Source organism: Balearica regulorum, chromosome 1, assembly GCF_011004875.1.
Source record: "Balearica regulorum gibbericeps isolate bBalReg1 chromosome 1, bBalReg1.pri, whole genome shotgun sequence".
Taxonomy (NCBI): Eukaryota; Metazoa; Chordata; class Aves; order Gruiformes; family Gruidae; genus Balearica; species Balearica regulorum.
The window spans coordinates 158,261,639-158,279,037 of record NC_046184.1 but is presented as its reverse complement, the minus strand read 5'-3'; the positions used below and the strand labels follow the sequence as shown (position 1 = coordinate 158,279,037).

General features: G+C 40.9%; 1 protein-coding gene across 5 annotated transcripts in view; it reads right to left on the bottom strand.

Moving 5' to 3' along the window:
• Window positions 1-17,399, bottom strand: part of FGF14 (fibroblast growth factor 14) — a 423,436-nt gene that overhangs the window by 252,176 nt on the left and 153,861 nt on the right. Inside the window, exon 1 of one of the 5 annotated variants that reach the window (XM_075740700.1) lies at window positions 1,282-1,560. The exons of 3 other annotated variants lie outside the window; for them this stretch is intronic. In XM_075740700.1, the coding sequence (XP_075596815.1) occupies window positions 1,282-1,357 (76 nt within the window). In that variant the 5' untranslated portion in view covers window positions 1,358-1,560. Of the gene's footprint in view, window positions 1-1,281; window positions 1,561-17,399 lie in introns of those variants that run through there. One more of the 5 variants, XM_075740710.1, reaches the window with a different exon arrangement.

The window sequence follows — 17,399 nt, the reverse complement described above, 5'->3', positions numbered from 1 at the left end:
GTTCCAGTTTGTGCCCAGTGCCCCTTGTCCTGTCACTGGGCACCACAGAGAAGAGTCCTGCCCCATCCTCTTGACACCCACCCTTTAGATATTTGTAAGTGTTGATAAGATCACCTCTCAGTCTTCTCTTCTCCAGTTATAACCAATATTTCAGTTGCAAATGGGAAGAGGGTGTGGATTAGCCTAAGACTTCTAGAATTGCACATTTGTCATCAATAGGAAAAAAGGAGAGAGACAAAATCAGTTTAGCTGACCAAGGCATGTGTAAAATGCAAAACAAATGCAGTAAATCCAGCATATATTCCTTGTCAAAACTGGCAGTTCTCACAAGAGAACAGAAAACACTGCCTTAACAATTTTAGGTCTGTTAGGAACAACTGAAAGCCAGCACATTGCAGGGGATATTTGCTAAGAGTAAGCCAAAGACAATTGTGATGGCAAGTAATAAAAAACTGACACTGCTTCCATACATGCGAAATTATGTACAATTCACTAATTCCATAGGTTTGCTCAATCTTGATGAAACTGAATGAGAAACTGAACACAGACAGGATAAAAACCACTATGAAATTTAATTTAATGTGGCCAACACTCACAACAAGGCCCTCTGTAGGGCTGGTTATGGAACTAATAATCAATAGAAACTTCTCCTCTCCACATTCACTAAAGAAAACCTCACTGCAGAACTTAAAATAAACCCAATTTTTTTCTTCCTACTTTGGAGCCTTTATACCTGTTGTAGTTTCCATCCCAAGCTTTTCCCCGTTAAAGAAAGAATCAATGTAACTCCCTAACAATTTTAGTGACTAGACGACTTGTTCACCTCCGAAAGCTTTAAATGAGGAATGCAATTGTAATTCTCATGACACAGCTGAAAGAGCCCACAAACCGCTTCATTTCCACTTCATTTTTGGTACAAGTGGACAATATCAAGCACAAAAAATCCTGATCACTGCTGCTGACCATGACTATTTCTGCTGCAGAATGCAGATGCCATGGACTCTCAGGATCTTAGCAGATTAGTGGAACTAAATACTTTGCAATATGAGTAGGCTGCAAAGCTGCTGCAAAACTAAGGCCGCCTCACAAAACAACATTTTACTGATACCTAATGCAGTTGTGTACGCACAATTATCTGCAAAGTGAATTGTGTAAAAACCCAAACTTGTTCAGACTACATAAAGAGTGTTTTCCTGTGAAACTGCACTATATATAGAACAAAATGAAGGTGGTATAGTACACGGACACCACAATGAGCACCAAACAGAAGAGTCTACCTACCATGCGAGATTCCAGGCGAGGACTGATTCCCCTTTAATCGTGTCTTCCCTGAGACTTTGTGCATATTGATACACATGTAAGTGAACCCAAAATATACCTAACACAACAGAAATGCTAGCAATTATCTGTGTTTTTCAATTTTGTTTAGTAAAAGAAATAGAAAATCAGTCCTGTTCTCTTTTGTCCACTCTGCACCAAGGTGGGTCCTGCATTTTTCTTGTAACTGGTTGGTAGAGAATGCAGGGAACTCAACAACCAAGGCTATAAAAGCAAGAATGTGAGAGCCTGAGTGGAGCAGAAATAGAAATTGTATCATTGTCACATACAGTGAACAAGAACACTCAAATACCAGGTTGGTAAAAAGGTCATAACCCATGTATGCCAAAGCAGGACAGCAAAGGAGTTTCCAAATCCACCAGCGAATACAGTCACGGTCTTCGAAGGAGAGAAACTACTATAGATTCTATAGTAGAAGAACAGACAGGACAGTGGGATCCTGAGCCCTGGACAGCTGAGGCTTTTAAAGGTCTTTTAAGTAAAGCTGTATGAGTTTTTGAGGGCGTTTGGAAGAGTGCATTGTTTATGGGAAAGGAGGAGTTAACAGGGAGAGTGGCCTGGGCTGGAGGAATGTTGGGCGGCTCGTGAGAGCACGTGAAGATAAGAGCAGGGCATTAGGGTAGGGAAACAAATGCTGTGGGGGTCACGCTGGGGAGTACAAGGCCAGGGAATGTACCTTTGTCGCAGAAGGGCTAAAAACAGCTGCTGCTAGGAGAGGATGGTGAGGGTGGGAGGAGAGACCTAAGAAAGAAGTTTCAGATATAAAACAGTGGAAGGGAAAAAAAGAAAACTGTGAGTTGGCTCAGGCTAAGGCAGCTGTTAAGTGGTGTTGGAGAAAACACAGGAGACAAGATGGGAAGGTGAGGAGCACAACTCTTACAAGAAGGTAACTGAGAAGCTTAAACAGAAATGACCAGGTAAAATGGGTAGAGCAGCTGCAGTGCAAACCAGAAGACAGCTGGCAAAGTGGGTGCCTGAGGACTGGCACAGAGACCAGGGACGATCCCAGTCGACCTGGGACTGATCCTTATAAAAGCAAATCACCTCCAGTTGACCAATGCCGGTCAAAATCACCTGGCTTAAACAGCCTGTGCAGCCACCAAACGGGCCGTGCACAAACCACAGAAACACCAACCATGGGGAATTAACAGTGGTTACAGCCAGTGTGGACATGTGTTAAGGCAGCTGGAATTGGTGTCTGTAGAGCTTCGTTTGGAAGAACAAAAACCAAATGGGTCCAGAGTCACATCTTGTTAAAGGCAGTTACTGTCTGTAGTTGTTAAACTGGTGATGGAGGGAGGTGGAGTCTACTATGGGTGAGCTAATATTCATAACTATAGTGCTGGAGGATTCGCTCATCCATTGCACATGATTACAGGTCCTCTGAACCCTGCTAACATAAACTGGCTGGATTTGGAAAGGCAGGCTAGCAGGGCTGGGAAGACTCTCCAGGAAGGAGGAGAGCCTAAGAAACCTAATAAAAAAGGAGAAGTCAAATAAATACAATAGTAAAAGAAATACAAGCAGTTTTAATGCTTGCTAATACAGGCCCTGAGGGCAAACGAGTCAGGCCCCTGGAAGGTAAGGACAAGATGGACTCCCATGGTTCTGGATATGGGGCTTGCCTGCAGGATGGCACAGAGGGTTTTTTTATTTTTATTTTTCCAGGAATGGTGGGTGACTTATGAAGATGGCATTTGAACTAGAACAATAATAGGGTTTGGAAGAAAAAATGGAACACCTGGGAGAAGATACAGCCAAATGGAATAAGAAACCACCACCTTCACGCATAGATTGGCAGAACCGTACGCTAGAAATGAAAGATAAGATTCCAGGAGTCAAGCAATGAAACTAGTGCAGGTGACCTCTAGGAACGTGAAAGCAACACTTTCAGCTCCACTAGCTGAGGAGCAGTGAGGCTTTAAGATTGGACAGGTCCACTCGCTCGACCCTTTGGGACACAGTAGATTAAGGTATGATCAGCCAGAGGACACTTACAGTACCAACCCTACCGGGGTAGCTGTAGATGTAATGGCCCTAGCTTGTTAAGAGAGTTTGGTGCCACTGTCGATGTCTTGAAACACATGGGGGGTGGGGGACACATGCCTGGGGGACACAGCATACTGGCAAGTCTGCAGGGAGGGGTGGTTGTATTGTATTCAGCAAGACAGGAGAAAAATGGCATTTTAGTCAATGGTCTCTGATTAGGAAATGGTCTCATTCTGGATCTATCTAGAAATTGTGGGGGGGTAATACAGAAACAGAAAGACCCATAGTAATCTTGGTTACACAATGGCGAACGACAGTGAAGCCCCAGAGACACATGAAACTGTGGAGGTGAGTGGCAAGAGAAGTTTGTACACATGTGCTCAAGATAAATTAGAGTGTAGAAAGATTAATACACTTATGTTAAGATCCAAACCCACAGAAACCGTATGAATGTCCAAGTGAACGGAGGAAAGATTGTGACCCACTATTATTAGCGCAGTGGATTACGGAGTACTAGTCCAATGACCTGGTTTACGTAATTTACCAGTGTATCAAAGAGCAATGAAAGGATGTGGAGCCCGGATTTCAGGGCAGTGAACGCTGTCACTCCACAAACAGCCCCTAGTGCTGTTAAACTGCCACAGCGCATGGCCACAGAAGTACATGGACCAAAGCAGTTTTCAGTCATGGACCTAGAAATATTTTGTTGTTGTTGTTTTGTTCTTGGGTCTGGGTTTTTTCCTTTCTCCTAGAAAGGAGTGCTGGTATAAGTCTCTTTCTGTATTTCAAGGGAAACAATATTACTTCACATGAATCCCTCAGGAGTTTCATAATGGTCCTGCAGTCTGCCAAGCACACACCACCTGAACTTGTGATAAATTAATCTGTGAGTAAAGGAAAAATAATATATCATAGATACTGTAGCAAATTTCTGTTGGTTTTTTTCCCAAAACTTTACAGTTTTGGTAACTAAGAAAGTTCATGTGTCATTCACACAGACAAAATTGTGCGTTAGGCTCATAAGAAACAAGAAATACAGCATTCAGCACTGTTCATAACTCCTCTGGCTGCTAAAGGTGTTTAGTGTATGATTTAATCAAGGAATAAAAAGCTTAACAACATTTGAAATCTACTGACAGCTGAAACATCACTAAAAATTACTCTGCTGTCTCAAAGAGCAGGAACAGACTAAGCTTTTATATTGTGAATTGTTTAAAACTCATTTTTCCAAACTACATACATCATGGGGAAAAAAAGAAAAAATTCCAGATCTTTTTTCAGTATAACGGACATCAGCCTTAGGACACTTTTTATTACTAGTCGTTGATACCAGCAGAAGTATTGTGCAGCAGTCAGTTAGTGAAAATAATGATTTGGCTTTTTTGTAAAGCAATTGGCACTGCAGTTATCTGAATGGCTGCTTGACAGGAACTGCTTGCAACCTACCCCGGTTTCTGCTTCCCCAGAACTGACTCCTGTGGAGTTACAACCCAAACTTCATCTCAGTGGTAAAATTAGACAGCAATATTTTAAGAATTGTAATGTTAGTCTAACTGTACAGCTTAAAAATCAGTAATAGCACCTGTATTTTAGCATTTGACGTTACTAAGCATTTTAAAAATAGCACAGGACAAAAGCCTGCTTAAACGAAACAGTCTAGTAGTAATATTAGAGTGAAGGTTGAACTTAAATTGCTGGTTTACTTCTGTATTTTCATTAAAGTTGACAACCTTTCTCAAAGGCTCTGTAAATTGCTGGGTCACAGAAGTGAAAAGCTGAGCCTGCCAGTGTAGAGGTGATCCTGCCTTGAAGGAACTGTAACCAACAAGCTGCAAACTGCAGTTTCTCTTTTGGGTGGATCCTGGCCCAATATTTATGGTGTCTTTTCTGATGTCTTTGACACTTGCTTCTTTAAGGGAGCCATAGCAGTGCCAGGGGCACATCGCTGCAGCGAGATGGCGTTACGGCATCGCTCCGGCTGTGCCAGGGAAGACATTTACCACTTGTGGGTTGGGGAGAGGAGAAGGAGAGACGGGAGCGTTCATGCCGTGGGTCAGAGCGTTTGCAGGCAGCTCGACGCCGGGCTGTGAGCAGAGCATTTGCCCTCAGCACGGTCGATCAGCGTGGGCTGTGGGCAGCTTCCTGAAGCCACCCACGGTACGCTGGACTTTCCTCCACTGTTCCCTGTCTGGAGCAGCCAGTGAAACAGGAGGCTGACAGACGACTGGCTAAAAAGCTGCTACTTCACTTATTTAAAAATCCACATACATATTTAGGTTAAGCTTTAACGAGCAATGTTTCCCTTTCTGCTGTTTTTCTTTCTCTGCTAGGCTGAAGGCCAAGAGGGTCTCTGCTAAGAAGTGAACGAAGCTGGGCAGGGCTGGGGGAGAGGGAAGCCTGTCTCAGCACTTCCCAGCACCAGCAGGTAAGAGGGCTTTCAAATGTCAGTATTCTCATCCATAATGACGGCCTCTTTGAAAGGCTGGAATAAGCCTCAGCAGCAGCTTACAGTCATAAATCAAAACAACAGCTCAACGCAAAGCCAGGGTTCATTCCTATTCATCTAACACCTTACAGTGTCATGCTTTTTGAAGGCAGAAAATAGTTTTCAGTTAGAAAATAATTTTCCTTCTGTAGTTTTCCATAACAGAGACAAAGGAAAATTCATAAGCTGCACCCATCCTTCTCCACATATACAAAGAAAAAAAATATTGCAATGCAAAGACCACTGTTGATTTCAACAGTTGATCTAGGATCAGGTACAGAATGTTTGGTCTGTGATTTTTCACCCCTTTTAAATGGGAGTCCTGGTAAAATTTTAATAGCAGTGGCATAACCACTACAGTTTAATGCTGTCTTGCTAATGAATGAAAAGAGATGCCAGCTCAGCTGCCGGCTGGGGCTAAACCACGACAGCATCAGTACCTGATTCCACCTTTGGTACTGCTCAACAGGCACCATTTTAACTGTTGCGGATCCTAATGCTTAGCTATTTAAGCTGTTATAGGATCATTTAAATAAACGGTCTTCAAGATTGCGGTCTAGACTAATAAGTTTTAAAATAATCTCGATTCTCACATGGACTGTATACTAGCAATGTAATGGCAGCTTGGCTCCAAATATCTTCATTCACAAAGCAGAAAGCATTTGATGAACTCAAGATACTTCCACCTCCTCTGGGATCCTGAGCCTTCACAGTGTGTGTGTACACTCTGCAGGTTTTTATGTCAGACAATGATAAAGATTTTTCAATAGGCCCCTGTCTTAACAGAGCTGCAAGTCCTACATCAGCAGCAGAAGTATAAAGTCCAGTGTAATGTAATGGCAAAGTCCATTATTTAACCTTAGGATTTCATATACTGCACCACTTGAGCTTTACCCTTGCAGTCTATAAAGTAATAATAGTCATTTCAGTGAAATTACAGCCTTGCAAAGCTCTGCTACATACACAGCCTTCTTCACTGTAATACAAAATTTACAAGGCAATATGTAGGAACTGGAACATTTTAAAACCCGATGCAGATATTTTGAGTAGTAAAGTACTTTACAATAGTTAATGGTAGTGGATGGATGACAAAAATGAGCCATGATAATACTACTTTTCTGTAGAGGTGTGAGCAAAACAGATGTTAAGTCTTCTTTTTCTTGATATTCAGATATTTTTTCCCAGTATCTTCTTAAACCTAAGTCAGATCTCTTTCCATTACAAATTCCTTTTGCTCCTGTCGCTGTCTGCACAGGAGGGCATACACTGCTCCCTTCCTCCCAGCCTGCTCACCACTTATCAGGTTGTGTTTCTCATGGGCTTGCAGGTCTCCATGTGTGTGCAGGCTGTCCAGCGCAGGAACTACAGCCCATGGTGATGGCCCAAACCACGTGGCACACTTTTGTGTCCTTTCCTGTTCTTGCAGCCTGAATATTTAATAGGGAAAAGAAAAGCACATCCTTGCCTGCCCTGGAGCTGAGGCCCAACAGCCTAGTGGTGACACAAGCCAGGTCACCAGCATCTTCCTCACCTTCTCTTGCAGATGCTTTTTCTGATCAAAGAAGGTCTGCTTTCCTTATTCTGTAATATACTCTGCATGTTAATACCCACAAGCCACTTTTAGATCAGCAATTAAAAGAAACAATTTAAGAATGAAGAAATGGCTGACCCAAATTTTCACACTCTCCTTGAGGAAAGTGGGTTTTGTTCCCTTAAGGATCGTTGTTTTGCCTTGGGAAGCAAAGCCCCTGAAATCTGTATTTTGTATTCTGCACATCTGATGTGAAGTAACAGTAACTTGATACGAAGGACATCTTGAAATATTCTGCCTTTGTGAATATGAATGTAGGAATCTGCAGAAACTGTGAATGAACATTTACAACAAACTGTGAGCCTCCTACTGATGCACTCAAATACAAAACAGGAGGCGAGAGAGAGAAGAAAAAGAGATGAATTTGTTTTCCTAGCAAACAGCTGTCTTCTTTAACAGAAGAAACTAAAAAGAAAACAGTGTGTGAAGAGGCCAAAAGCTGCATTAATTACAATATTTTTAGATGCTACAAGCACAATTTTGATAAACACTCTAAACTGTGAAAAAACTCTACTGTCAATGCAATTAAGTCTTTTTTCTTGGTGCAGCATCATCAATGCATGTGCCTGCTGAGAATATATTGTGGGCTTTGCAGTGCAGTTACCCTTTGATTAATGATTCAAGGCAATCAGTAGGGACCACACAAACTCCTGGGGGATGCCACAGTAAGCAGCACAATATCATAATTTAATTTCTTCTCTTGACCTACACTAGAAAGAGCGAAGACATAGTCATTGTTAAGGGCCAGATTTTAGCCATGGTTATAGAAAGGCAACTCCCACAGAGTTAAAAATAATAGGTACACAGCTTAGGAGCAAAATTTGGCATGGAGACATTACTTCTTGGATATTTGGAGGGATGTTAGCTATTTCTTTAGATCAACTGGAGGATGTGGGAAGGTGTCAGACTAATTCTTATGTTAGCTTTAATGGCTGGGCTGCCATGAGATGCCCATACCAAAAAAAAAAAAATCCCTCTAGCTGGATCTTGTTTCTTAGCTGGTTAGTATTTCTATTTAGTCAGAGCATGGCATCAGAGCTGGTATTTTATCAGAACAGAGCTAAAAGTCAGCCTGAAATAATCTTTTTGCTAGAGGCACCCACAACTAGTGACATCGGCCTGTCAGTTGGATTGCTTGTCTTCACTGATATGAAGTCCTCCATTTCATGCCAGTGGGCAGTGATCATATTATCACATGAAGTATTCACAGCTGAGCAAGGTAGCACAGCATATTTGGTTTTGTAGCCTTCAGCACTTAGAAAACACTAAAGTTCAAAATGCTGTAGCACCTCCTTCAATGCTGTCTGCTGTTTGGGGAGCAAATTTGTCCTCTGCTTCCTGAACCAGCTCTCTGTACAGTATTTATTCTTCCCCAAGGTCTCAGTTATGATCTTCAAGTACGTCATTGTTTCAACCAAGGTTAACTGAAAGGCCAATATTAGCAATGTTGCCAACAGCACTGTTTCTCTGACATGCTCAAATTTTCTATACTGAGGATGAAGCTCATCTGCACTAGAGACATCATTTTCTCCAGGGCTAAGTGTTTGGAACGTATTTCCTGAATAACCAAAGGGCATCTATGTGCAAAAGTTATTTTCAGCTTTGACTTCATTTATAAACTCAAAGCATCTCCACTATTCTCATTGTTCCCATAGGGAATAGATGCAAGAACAGATATGATGGATGCTAGTCACATTACTTTCTGCACTTGAGAAAGCTGCTCAGATGCTACAGTATAAAAATCTACATGATATGAAATGGAACAAAAGAATATAAATGCTTAGATATGTGAGATTACAGGTAAGGAATAATTCTGGCTCTAGTGGGAGTTGTCAGTTTAAGCAGCTTCACTGGGTTGTTAAACAGGAACACAGACGCCATTGGAAGGTTAATATTTTTGCTAAGTAAAAGTACTATAAAAGTTTCTACTTTTTTTTTTTTAAAAAAAAAAAAGGTAATCATTAAAATCCCTATGATGTTGCTTATGAAATGTAGTCCATGGGGTCATATACACTGAAAACTGACTTCGAATCTGTGAATGGTCACCATTAAATACTTCCTCTGAGTACGGTCATAAAAACATTCGGAACAAAAGAGCACAGTCTGTGCTTAGGAAGCCCACAAGCAGCTACTTCTAGCCTAGCATTAAAGAATTCAGGCGGTAACACTGCAACTTCATCAAATGTCTACTAAATTTGAAATCGACCAAAACTTGTAAAGACATCCATTATTTGGGGCATTCACCAAGAATTGGTATTTTTACCTTTCAATGCATAAGAAAGTTGATTTTAAATTTGGTAAGTCGCAGCAGCTGCTGAAACCATCTTCTATGTATTTATAGGCAGTTCACCAGCTGTCATGGGCCACCATAGCTTTCCTTACCTTCAACCCAGAGACAGTTTAGTGCCTACACCTTTACAACTGGAATGGCACACAAAGCTTGCTGTCTCACAGATATAGTTTCAGATTGATCACTTAATTATGAAGCTTTATATGTTACGCAAAACCAGTTATTTCTATTGCTGAATCAATAAAACTGGTATGTACCTCTTTAATAATATATCTTTTCTGAGCTACTTAAGGGGGTTAGGTTCTTTTATATGCATGAGGCATAATAATACAACTCTCATCCTTTTTTCCCCATCTTTGTGTATCCTTCTCTCTTTATGTAAAGTGATCCATTCTCCCTGAAAAGAGTAAAATTTTTAGCCCTCAAAATCTGGATTTGAAAATCCTTCGGGCACCTGGAACTGTGCTTCCATGCTTAAGCAGAACTGGCCTAAGACTGAGAGTTGAGGAGTAAAGTTACTTTATTGGCAGACAGTTTCTATTCCAAGGATTTCACTTACGCATTAACTATTTAATATAAAAATAGTTCCTTGGACCAAATACGAGAACCAATGTATCCTATTTCTGCTGCCCTCCCCTTGTGAGCCCTATCAGCTAAGAAGCTCTGTCCTCAGTATTTAAAGGATTTAATTGGACCAATTTCAGCAGGAGGAAAGAGGGTAACCCAATCAGTGTACATCACAGACTTACATTTCCCTGAAGACACGCTTTAGGTACTTAAATCCTTCATCAGCAAGATATCAAATGTGTATTTTGCAATTGGAAAAATAACTTAGAAGCAGCCAATCTAATTTTAAGAATTGGCTAGTCTTATTCCAAAGAATGTAGGATTAATTGTTCTTTAGAAAAGCACCTCTCTCTCCTCTGACCATTGAAAAAATCTGGGTGAATCCCTGGAGCAAGAACCCTTTTTCCTGAACTCTGTTGCTGCTCCCTTCCTGCCGCATGGTCTCATGTCTATGCTCATCCTCTCAACAGTCACTGCACCAGAGAAGCCAAATTTGATAAGAATCAAAACTGACAACCTACCCACCTGATCAAGTGCCTCAATGTCCTTAGGGACCAAAATTCAAGGCCTAAATAGGAAGAACATAAGACATTACCGACCACCTGGATAGGATGGCAGCACTGACTGTTATGCCATGAGAGATTAGAGGCAGAAAGGGCAGGAAACACGAGACTACTAGGAGCCTTCAGTTACCTTAATGAAGATTCACACTGGTACATAGCATAGAGATCACATTTTTACGAGGCTGTCGATAAGTACATCTTGAAGCAGCTGTGAAGGTAGTCCACAAAGCAGAACATCTCCTTCAACCATGTCCTATCATACGTGGCTTGGCTCAGAACTGCACGTGAGTCTAGAAAAACTCTGTATCCCTACAGGATCAACAAAAGTCAAAAAGGTACACCACAATTTTGCTCCTTTTCAAGAGGTAGAGCCACACAAAGATGAAGAAACTTGTTTAAAATGAGCAGCTGAGAGAACTAAAAGCCTACAGACAGTGCAGAGATTACTGAAGGAGCAGCACTGATGAATGCATTCCACAGATTATTTTAAAAGTATTTTTAGAAAGGGTGGACGAGTCATGAGGACTGAACAGTAGGTAACGGAGGTTATTAGAAACAAGAAGGCATCCTTCAGAAGGCTGAAGCTGTGTCAAACCTAGGAAAAAGGAAATGATCATGACCTCTGGCAGAGTAAATGTAAAAACATAACTAGGAGAGTCCAAAAGATAGCTTGAAGAGCAACCGGCAAAAAGAATTAAAACTAAATACGAACTCTTTCTTCAAACACATCAGTAGCAAGAAGCTTGGCAAAGTCTGTAAGGCCAACTGATGATCAAAGTACACAAGAAAAATCTGAGAGAGGACAAGATTGCAAAGAATAGAATAAATTCTTTGTGCTTATGTTCACTGTAAAAGAAAATGGGCAGATTTCCATGGTGAAAACCTGATGTTTGGGGGACTCAGTAAAGGAGACCTCTGACTTCTGTACTGTATTTTACAGTTACTTAAAAGTGACTGGTAATAAACAGCAAGAACCCTCTGGCATTCAGTAAGCAGTTCTAAGAGAAATCAGGGGTGAAATCAGTAGTTACCAGCAGTGGTAACCTCTCCCTACAAGCTGTTGAAACAGTTGAAGATGGTAAATGCAAGTGGAGTTTTTCAAAATTGTTTAGATGATAAGTAGATTTGCACATCCAAAGAAGAACAAAGCTGGTGAAGGGTCTGGAGAACAAGTTTTACGAGGAGCAGCTGATGCAACTGGGGTTTAGTCTGGAGTCTGCAGGGAGACCTTAACGTTCTCTACAACTACCTGAATGGAGGTTATAACAAGGTGAGTGTCAGTCTCCTCCCAGGTAACAAGTGGTAGGACAAGAGGAAATGGCCTCAAGTTGTGCCAGGAGAGGTTTAGATTGGGTATTAGGAAAAATTTCTTCACCAAAAGGGTTGTCAAGCATTGGAACAGGCTGCCCAGGGAAGTGGTTGAAGTCACCATCCCTGGAGGTATTTAAAAGACGTGTAGATGTGGTGCTTAGTGGCATGGTTTAGTGGTGGACTTGGCAGTGTTAGGTTAATGGTGATCTTAAAGGTCTTTTCCAACCTAAATGATTCTATGACTCTAAATAAGGAAAATTAATAAAGCTTGATGCAAGGGCCCTTATATTTTAAGTAACACAGATACTGTGTTATCTTCATCAATAAGAAGATGACTAATCTATTTGTCAAAATGTGAAATAATAGTTTAGGCTGTGGTGTGAAAATTTCAGCCCTCCACTTCCCTCACAGCATACTTCTTTAGACACTAATTTTAGTTTATTAACTCAATGGGAGTCTGAATATGAATATAACAAGTTTAAAAAAAATGCTTTTTGTTTTGGATGAACTATTTTCCCAAGCCAAAATATAATATCACTCAAAACCACAAAATAAAAATACTGTAATAAAGAACCCAAAAATACCTTCCTGAAAACAGGCCACTCGGAGTCTTTGAGGCAATTTTAATGTCTTTCATGTATTGAAGTGCCTGCCTCTAAACTGCTTGCTCCTTTCATTGATGCAGATTTACCTAAATGACTTGATCTTTGAAGAAAATTGACTAGAAATGACCTAGCAAAGAGATAATTCTGTGTTGTACTTTGTTCTTGTACTCAATATGTTGAAAGATCCTATTTCTCAATGTTTATAGCCTTTTCAGAGCTGTGCCTTCAAAGTAATTATGTTGCTCACCATTTGTACCCAGATGTCTGCTTGTACGGACAAAGCTGATGTCAGAGCTGATGCATTTTCCTGGAGGAACATTTGTCCCCTTTCTACCCCGTGAATTACGCATGTTGGATTTTTTTTTCTGCTTCTCAGAAATCTGAGTGAGATCAATCTTCTCTAACTCTACCTATCTATAAGTTACATTCTTATATTTCCTTATAAAAAATTCAGTACTGGGACAGTCCAAGGGTTCATCTGATCTGGTGTTCTGTTTCCATCAATGGCTATAGCCATCTGCTTGAGGATACTGAAAACAGGGACAACCGTATAGAATCATAGAATCATGGAATCATAGAATCATAGAATGGTGTGGGTTGGAAGGGACCTTTAAAGATCATCTAGTTATGTCCCTGTTATGGACAGGAACATCTTTCACTAGATCAGGTTGCTCAAAGCCCCATCCACAACCTTAACTTGAACATTTACAATACTTCCCCTGAGTACCTTCCTAGCTTCCAGCTGTTTTCTACTCAGCTGATTTCCAGAGCCTGATGTGGTTTTATGTCTACTAACCCCCAACAGATACTTCTTCCAAGTACTTGTCCATTCCTGCTTTGAGCCCATGTAGACTTTTATCATTCACAGCATTGCCTACCAGCAAGCTCCTTGGTTCTGATTCTCATTGCACAAAGAACTGTCTCTTTTGTCTATTTTGTAATGGGCTTCTTGTAGATTCATTTGATGGCCCTAGTTCTTGTATTGGAAGAGGCAGCAAACACTATCTGCTTTTGCCATGGCATTCATTATTTTAGAGTTGTTATATCCCTGTTCCCTCCATGCTCCACATCTCCCTGTCTGTTTTTCATGTTGTGGTGGGTTGACCTTGGCTGGCTGCCAGGTGCCCACCAAGCTGCTCTATCATTCTATCATTCCTCCTCCATTAACAGGACAGAGGGAGAAAATAATACAAAAAAAAACCCCTCATGGATCGAGATAAGGACAGGGAGATCACTTACCAATTACCATCATGGGCAAAACATACTTGACTTGGGGAAATTAATTTAATTTATTGCCAATTAAACACAGTAAGATAATGAGAAATAAGAACAAATCTAAAAACACCTTTCCCCCACCCTCCCCTTCTTTCCAGGCTCAACTTCACTCCAGACTTCTCTACCTCCTACCCTCAAGTAGTGCAGGGGGATGGGGAGTGGAAGTTGTGGTCAGTTATCTCTGCTGTTCATTCCTCCTCACACTCTTGCCCTGCTCCAGCGTGGGGTCCCTCCCATGGGAGATAGTCCTCCACAAACTTGAGTCCTTCCCACAGGCTGCGGTTCTTCATAAACTGCTCCAGCGGGGGTCCCTTGCACAGGGTGTAGTCTTTCAGGAACAGACTGCTCCAATGTGGGTCTCCCATGGGGTCACAAGTGCTGCCAGAAAACCTGTTCCAGTGTGGGCTTCCCATGGGTTGCAGCTTCCTTCAGGATGCATGCACCTTCTCCACCATGAACCTCCGTGGGCTGCAGGGGGACAGCCTGCCTCACCATGGTCTTCTCCATAGGCTGCAGGGGGATCTCTGCTCTGGCGCCTGAAGGGGGCTCCTGCCCCTCCTTCTGCACTGACCTCAGTGGCTGCAGGGCTGTTCCTCTCACATGTGCTCACTCCTCTCTCCCAGCTGCTGTTGTGCAGCAGTTTTTACCCTTTCTTAAATGCATTATCACAGAGGCTCTACCACTGTCATTGACTGGCTCATCTTTGGCCAGTGGTGGGTCCATCTTGGAACAAAGTGGCATTGGCTCTGTCGGACACGGAGGCATTTTCTGACATCTTCTCACAGAAGCCACCCCTGCAGCCCACCCCACTACCAAAACCTTGCCACGTAAACCCAATACACACGGCCAACCCACCAAGTCACAGCTTGTATGGAAGCTGTTCCCTGCCTTTGACTGCCCTCACTGCTTTTTCCTGAATCTTTTCCATTTCTGCAGTATGTCCTTTTTGAGAAGAGGGGATAAGAACAGTACAGTGTTCAAGATATGGGTGAACCACAGACTTACAAAAATTCAGCTTGTTCTTTGTTTAGTTTTCTATTCTTTTCCTATAAATTCCTAATACTTGACATTTTCTGATTATTACTGAGATGGTAGTTCTACAAAAATAACTGTCATAATCAATAATGTCTCTGTGAAACTATTGGTTCTCCAAAAAATAGAGGTTTTTTTCCAGACTCCTTTGCCAAAGTCTCCCATCCTCTAACTTACTATTTCTCTGGTTTTGTTTAAAAATATATTTGCTGGATGTGTGGGATGAAAATTAGTGGTAGTATCAAGTTGAAAATAACGAGGATGTTAAAGTCATTTCCATGGTTCTTGCTTGTGTAAACAACCCCTACAAGCAAAGCATTACTTTTACCTCTTGTATCAATTCAGCTTCTAACTCACATGCTAGATAAAGGAGCAAAGGGAAAAATTCTCAGAAAGAATGAGAAAATGTTGATTTGCTCATGACCAAGCTGAATACTTGCCTAACACCCTGATTAGGATGCACTTACTGCTGCCCCAAATCAAAGAGGCTCTCAGCAAACCTGGTGACACTTGGTATGCCAACCGACTGGGCCCAGGGATGCTATAATGAGTCTGAAGTTTTACTTTCCCCTAGGGAAATATAAATCCTGCATGCATTCAACTGTTGTATTTCTGATACACGTGTTTGCACAGAGAACATAATGAGATATTTATAAGTGGCATGATACATTATCCTATAAAATTGATGAGCAATCCGTGCATCATGCTCTAAGAGAATCAAGAAATTAATCAGTCACAAAGCATCCTTTATTGCTCCTGAATTTTAATTTTCAGAGGAGCTGTGAAAACTGTAAACTATTAAGAAGTCAAAAGCTAACATTTTGCAATAACACATGATTTCTGCATCTGATTTGAAAACTACCTAATAGAAAGATTTAAGTGCTTATTTCTTTCATTAAATAATACAGGTGAATAATGCAGTCAGTGCTGCTGTTGATCTACCAGAAAACAGGCAAAGAGAAAGAAAATATCCACAAAAAGGGCATATTCAGGAGGTTTTGGCAGGGAGAAGAACTATACAAAAGCATGAAGATACACAGCTTAGGGCAGGAAGCCTTTCATAGTGAATTATACAGGCTACAGGATTATCTTTCAGAAGTGGCTTTCAATATCTTATGAAGAACTGTTCAAGGGCTGGAATAGATGGATGACTGGAGAGAACATACCTCCACCATTACAATATAATAGCCAGAAACTTGGCACAAGTCTTTGGACCTGAAAGTTAATTTCACTTTTGGACTGCTTCAGAGGCCATGTAAATATTACCTGTCCCTTGCCTGGAGCTGGCTATAATTTAGTCTTAGACAAGATGTACTAGAAATATTTTCAGAACCCTGCAAAGTTCGCAAATATTCATGTCATGGAGTTACTCCACACTGATGCAATGTCTACTTTAAGCAAACCTACCGTTTATCACCTAAAAATACCTTTGGATATTTTCAGCAAGAGCCACGCTGTTGAAGAGATTGTTCTTCAGTTCATCAATTCCACTAGGTTTTGGGTTGGTCTGTAATCCTTAGACATTAAGAATAATATCACAGATGAAAGAATTAATTCTGTCAAGTAAGACTGACAGTCACTTTGTTGAGAAGGAAAAGGGACAAAGTAAAAGCAAGTCAAACCACATTCAACTGACATTGCTGAGTTAATCTGTTTTGTTCTTTTACACACCTTAAAAAGCCACTTGCTTCCTATTAATTTAATATCAGTCTTCCATCACCTTTATTATTATGGACTTCACTAAATGACAATTAGAAATTGTAGAATTGTAAGAGACAATTAACTGTCTCTTAAGACTTTTTTGATGTTTTTTCCAAAGGGAAATCATGACTTGACCAGTTTATTTCAGCATGAAAAATAAGAATCCTTTGATCCTATCAAGGCAGGAAAAAGGTTAAAAAAATTACTTGCAGCATCAGCTATATAAAAGAGAAACACATAACAAAACCTTGAGCAACTTACTGTCTTGACAAAAAGCTCATTGTGCATCTAGTTAACAATACACTTAAATCCCTTTGAAGACATTTACCTTTCCCTCCTGACCCCTGAACTGGAGAAGAAAAAACCGGCAGAAGTTCCTCCAAGCTGCAGAGATCCCCAACGAGGAAAAGAATGCATTTTACAGTTAAAGTCAGAGGCATCTAATCATATATGAAAAATGAAATTCATACATACAGTATTCATTTAATTGTAAGAGTACACATATACTCTGCAGCATACACATTCTAACATCTAATGTAGAATGTAACCTTTTAATAGCCCTAGAAGACTCAAATCGATACGATAATGAATTTTTAATAATATTCCTTTTACCATTTTAAGAGAGAGAACTGCTAATCAATTTGCTTTGTTA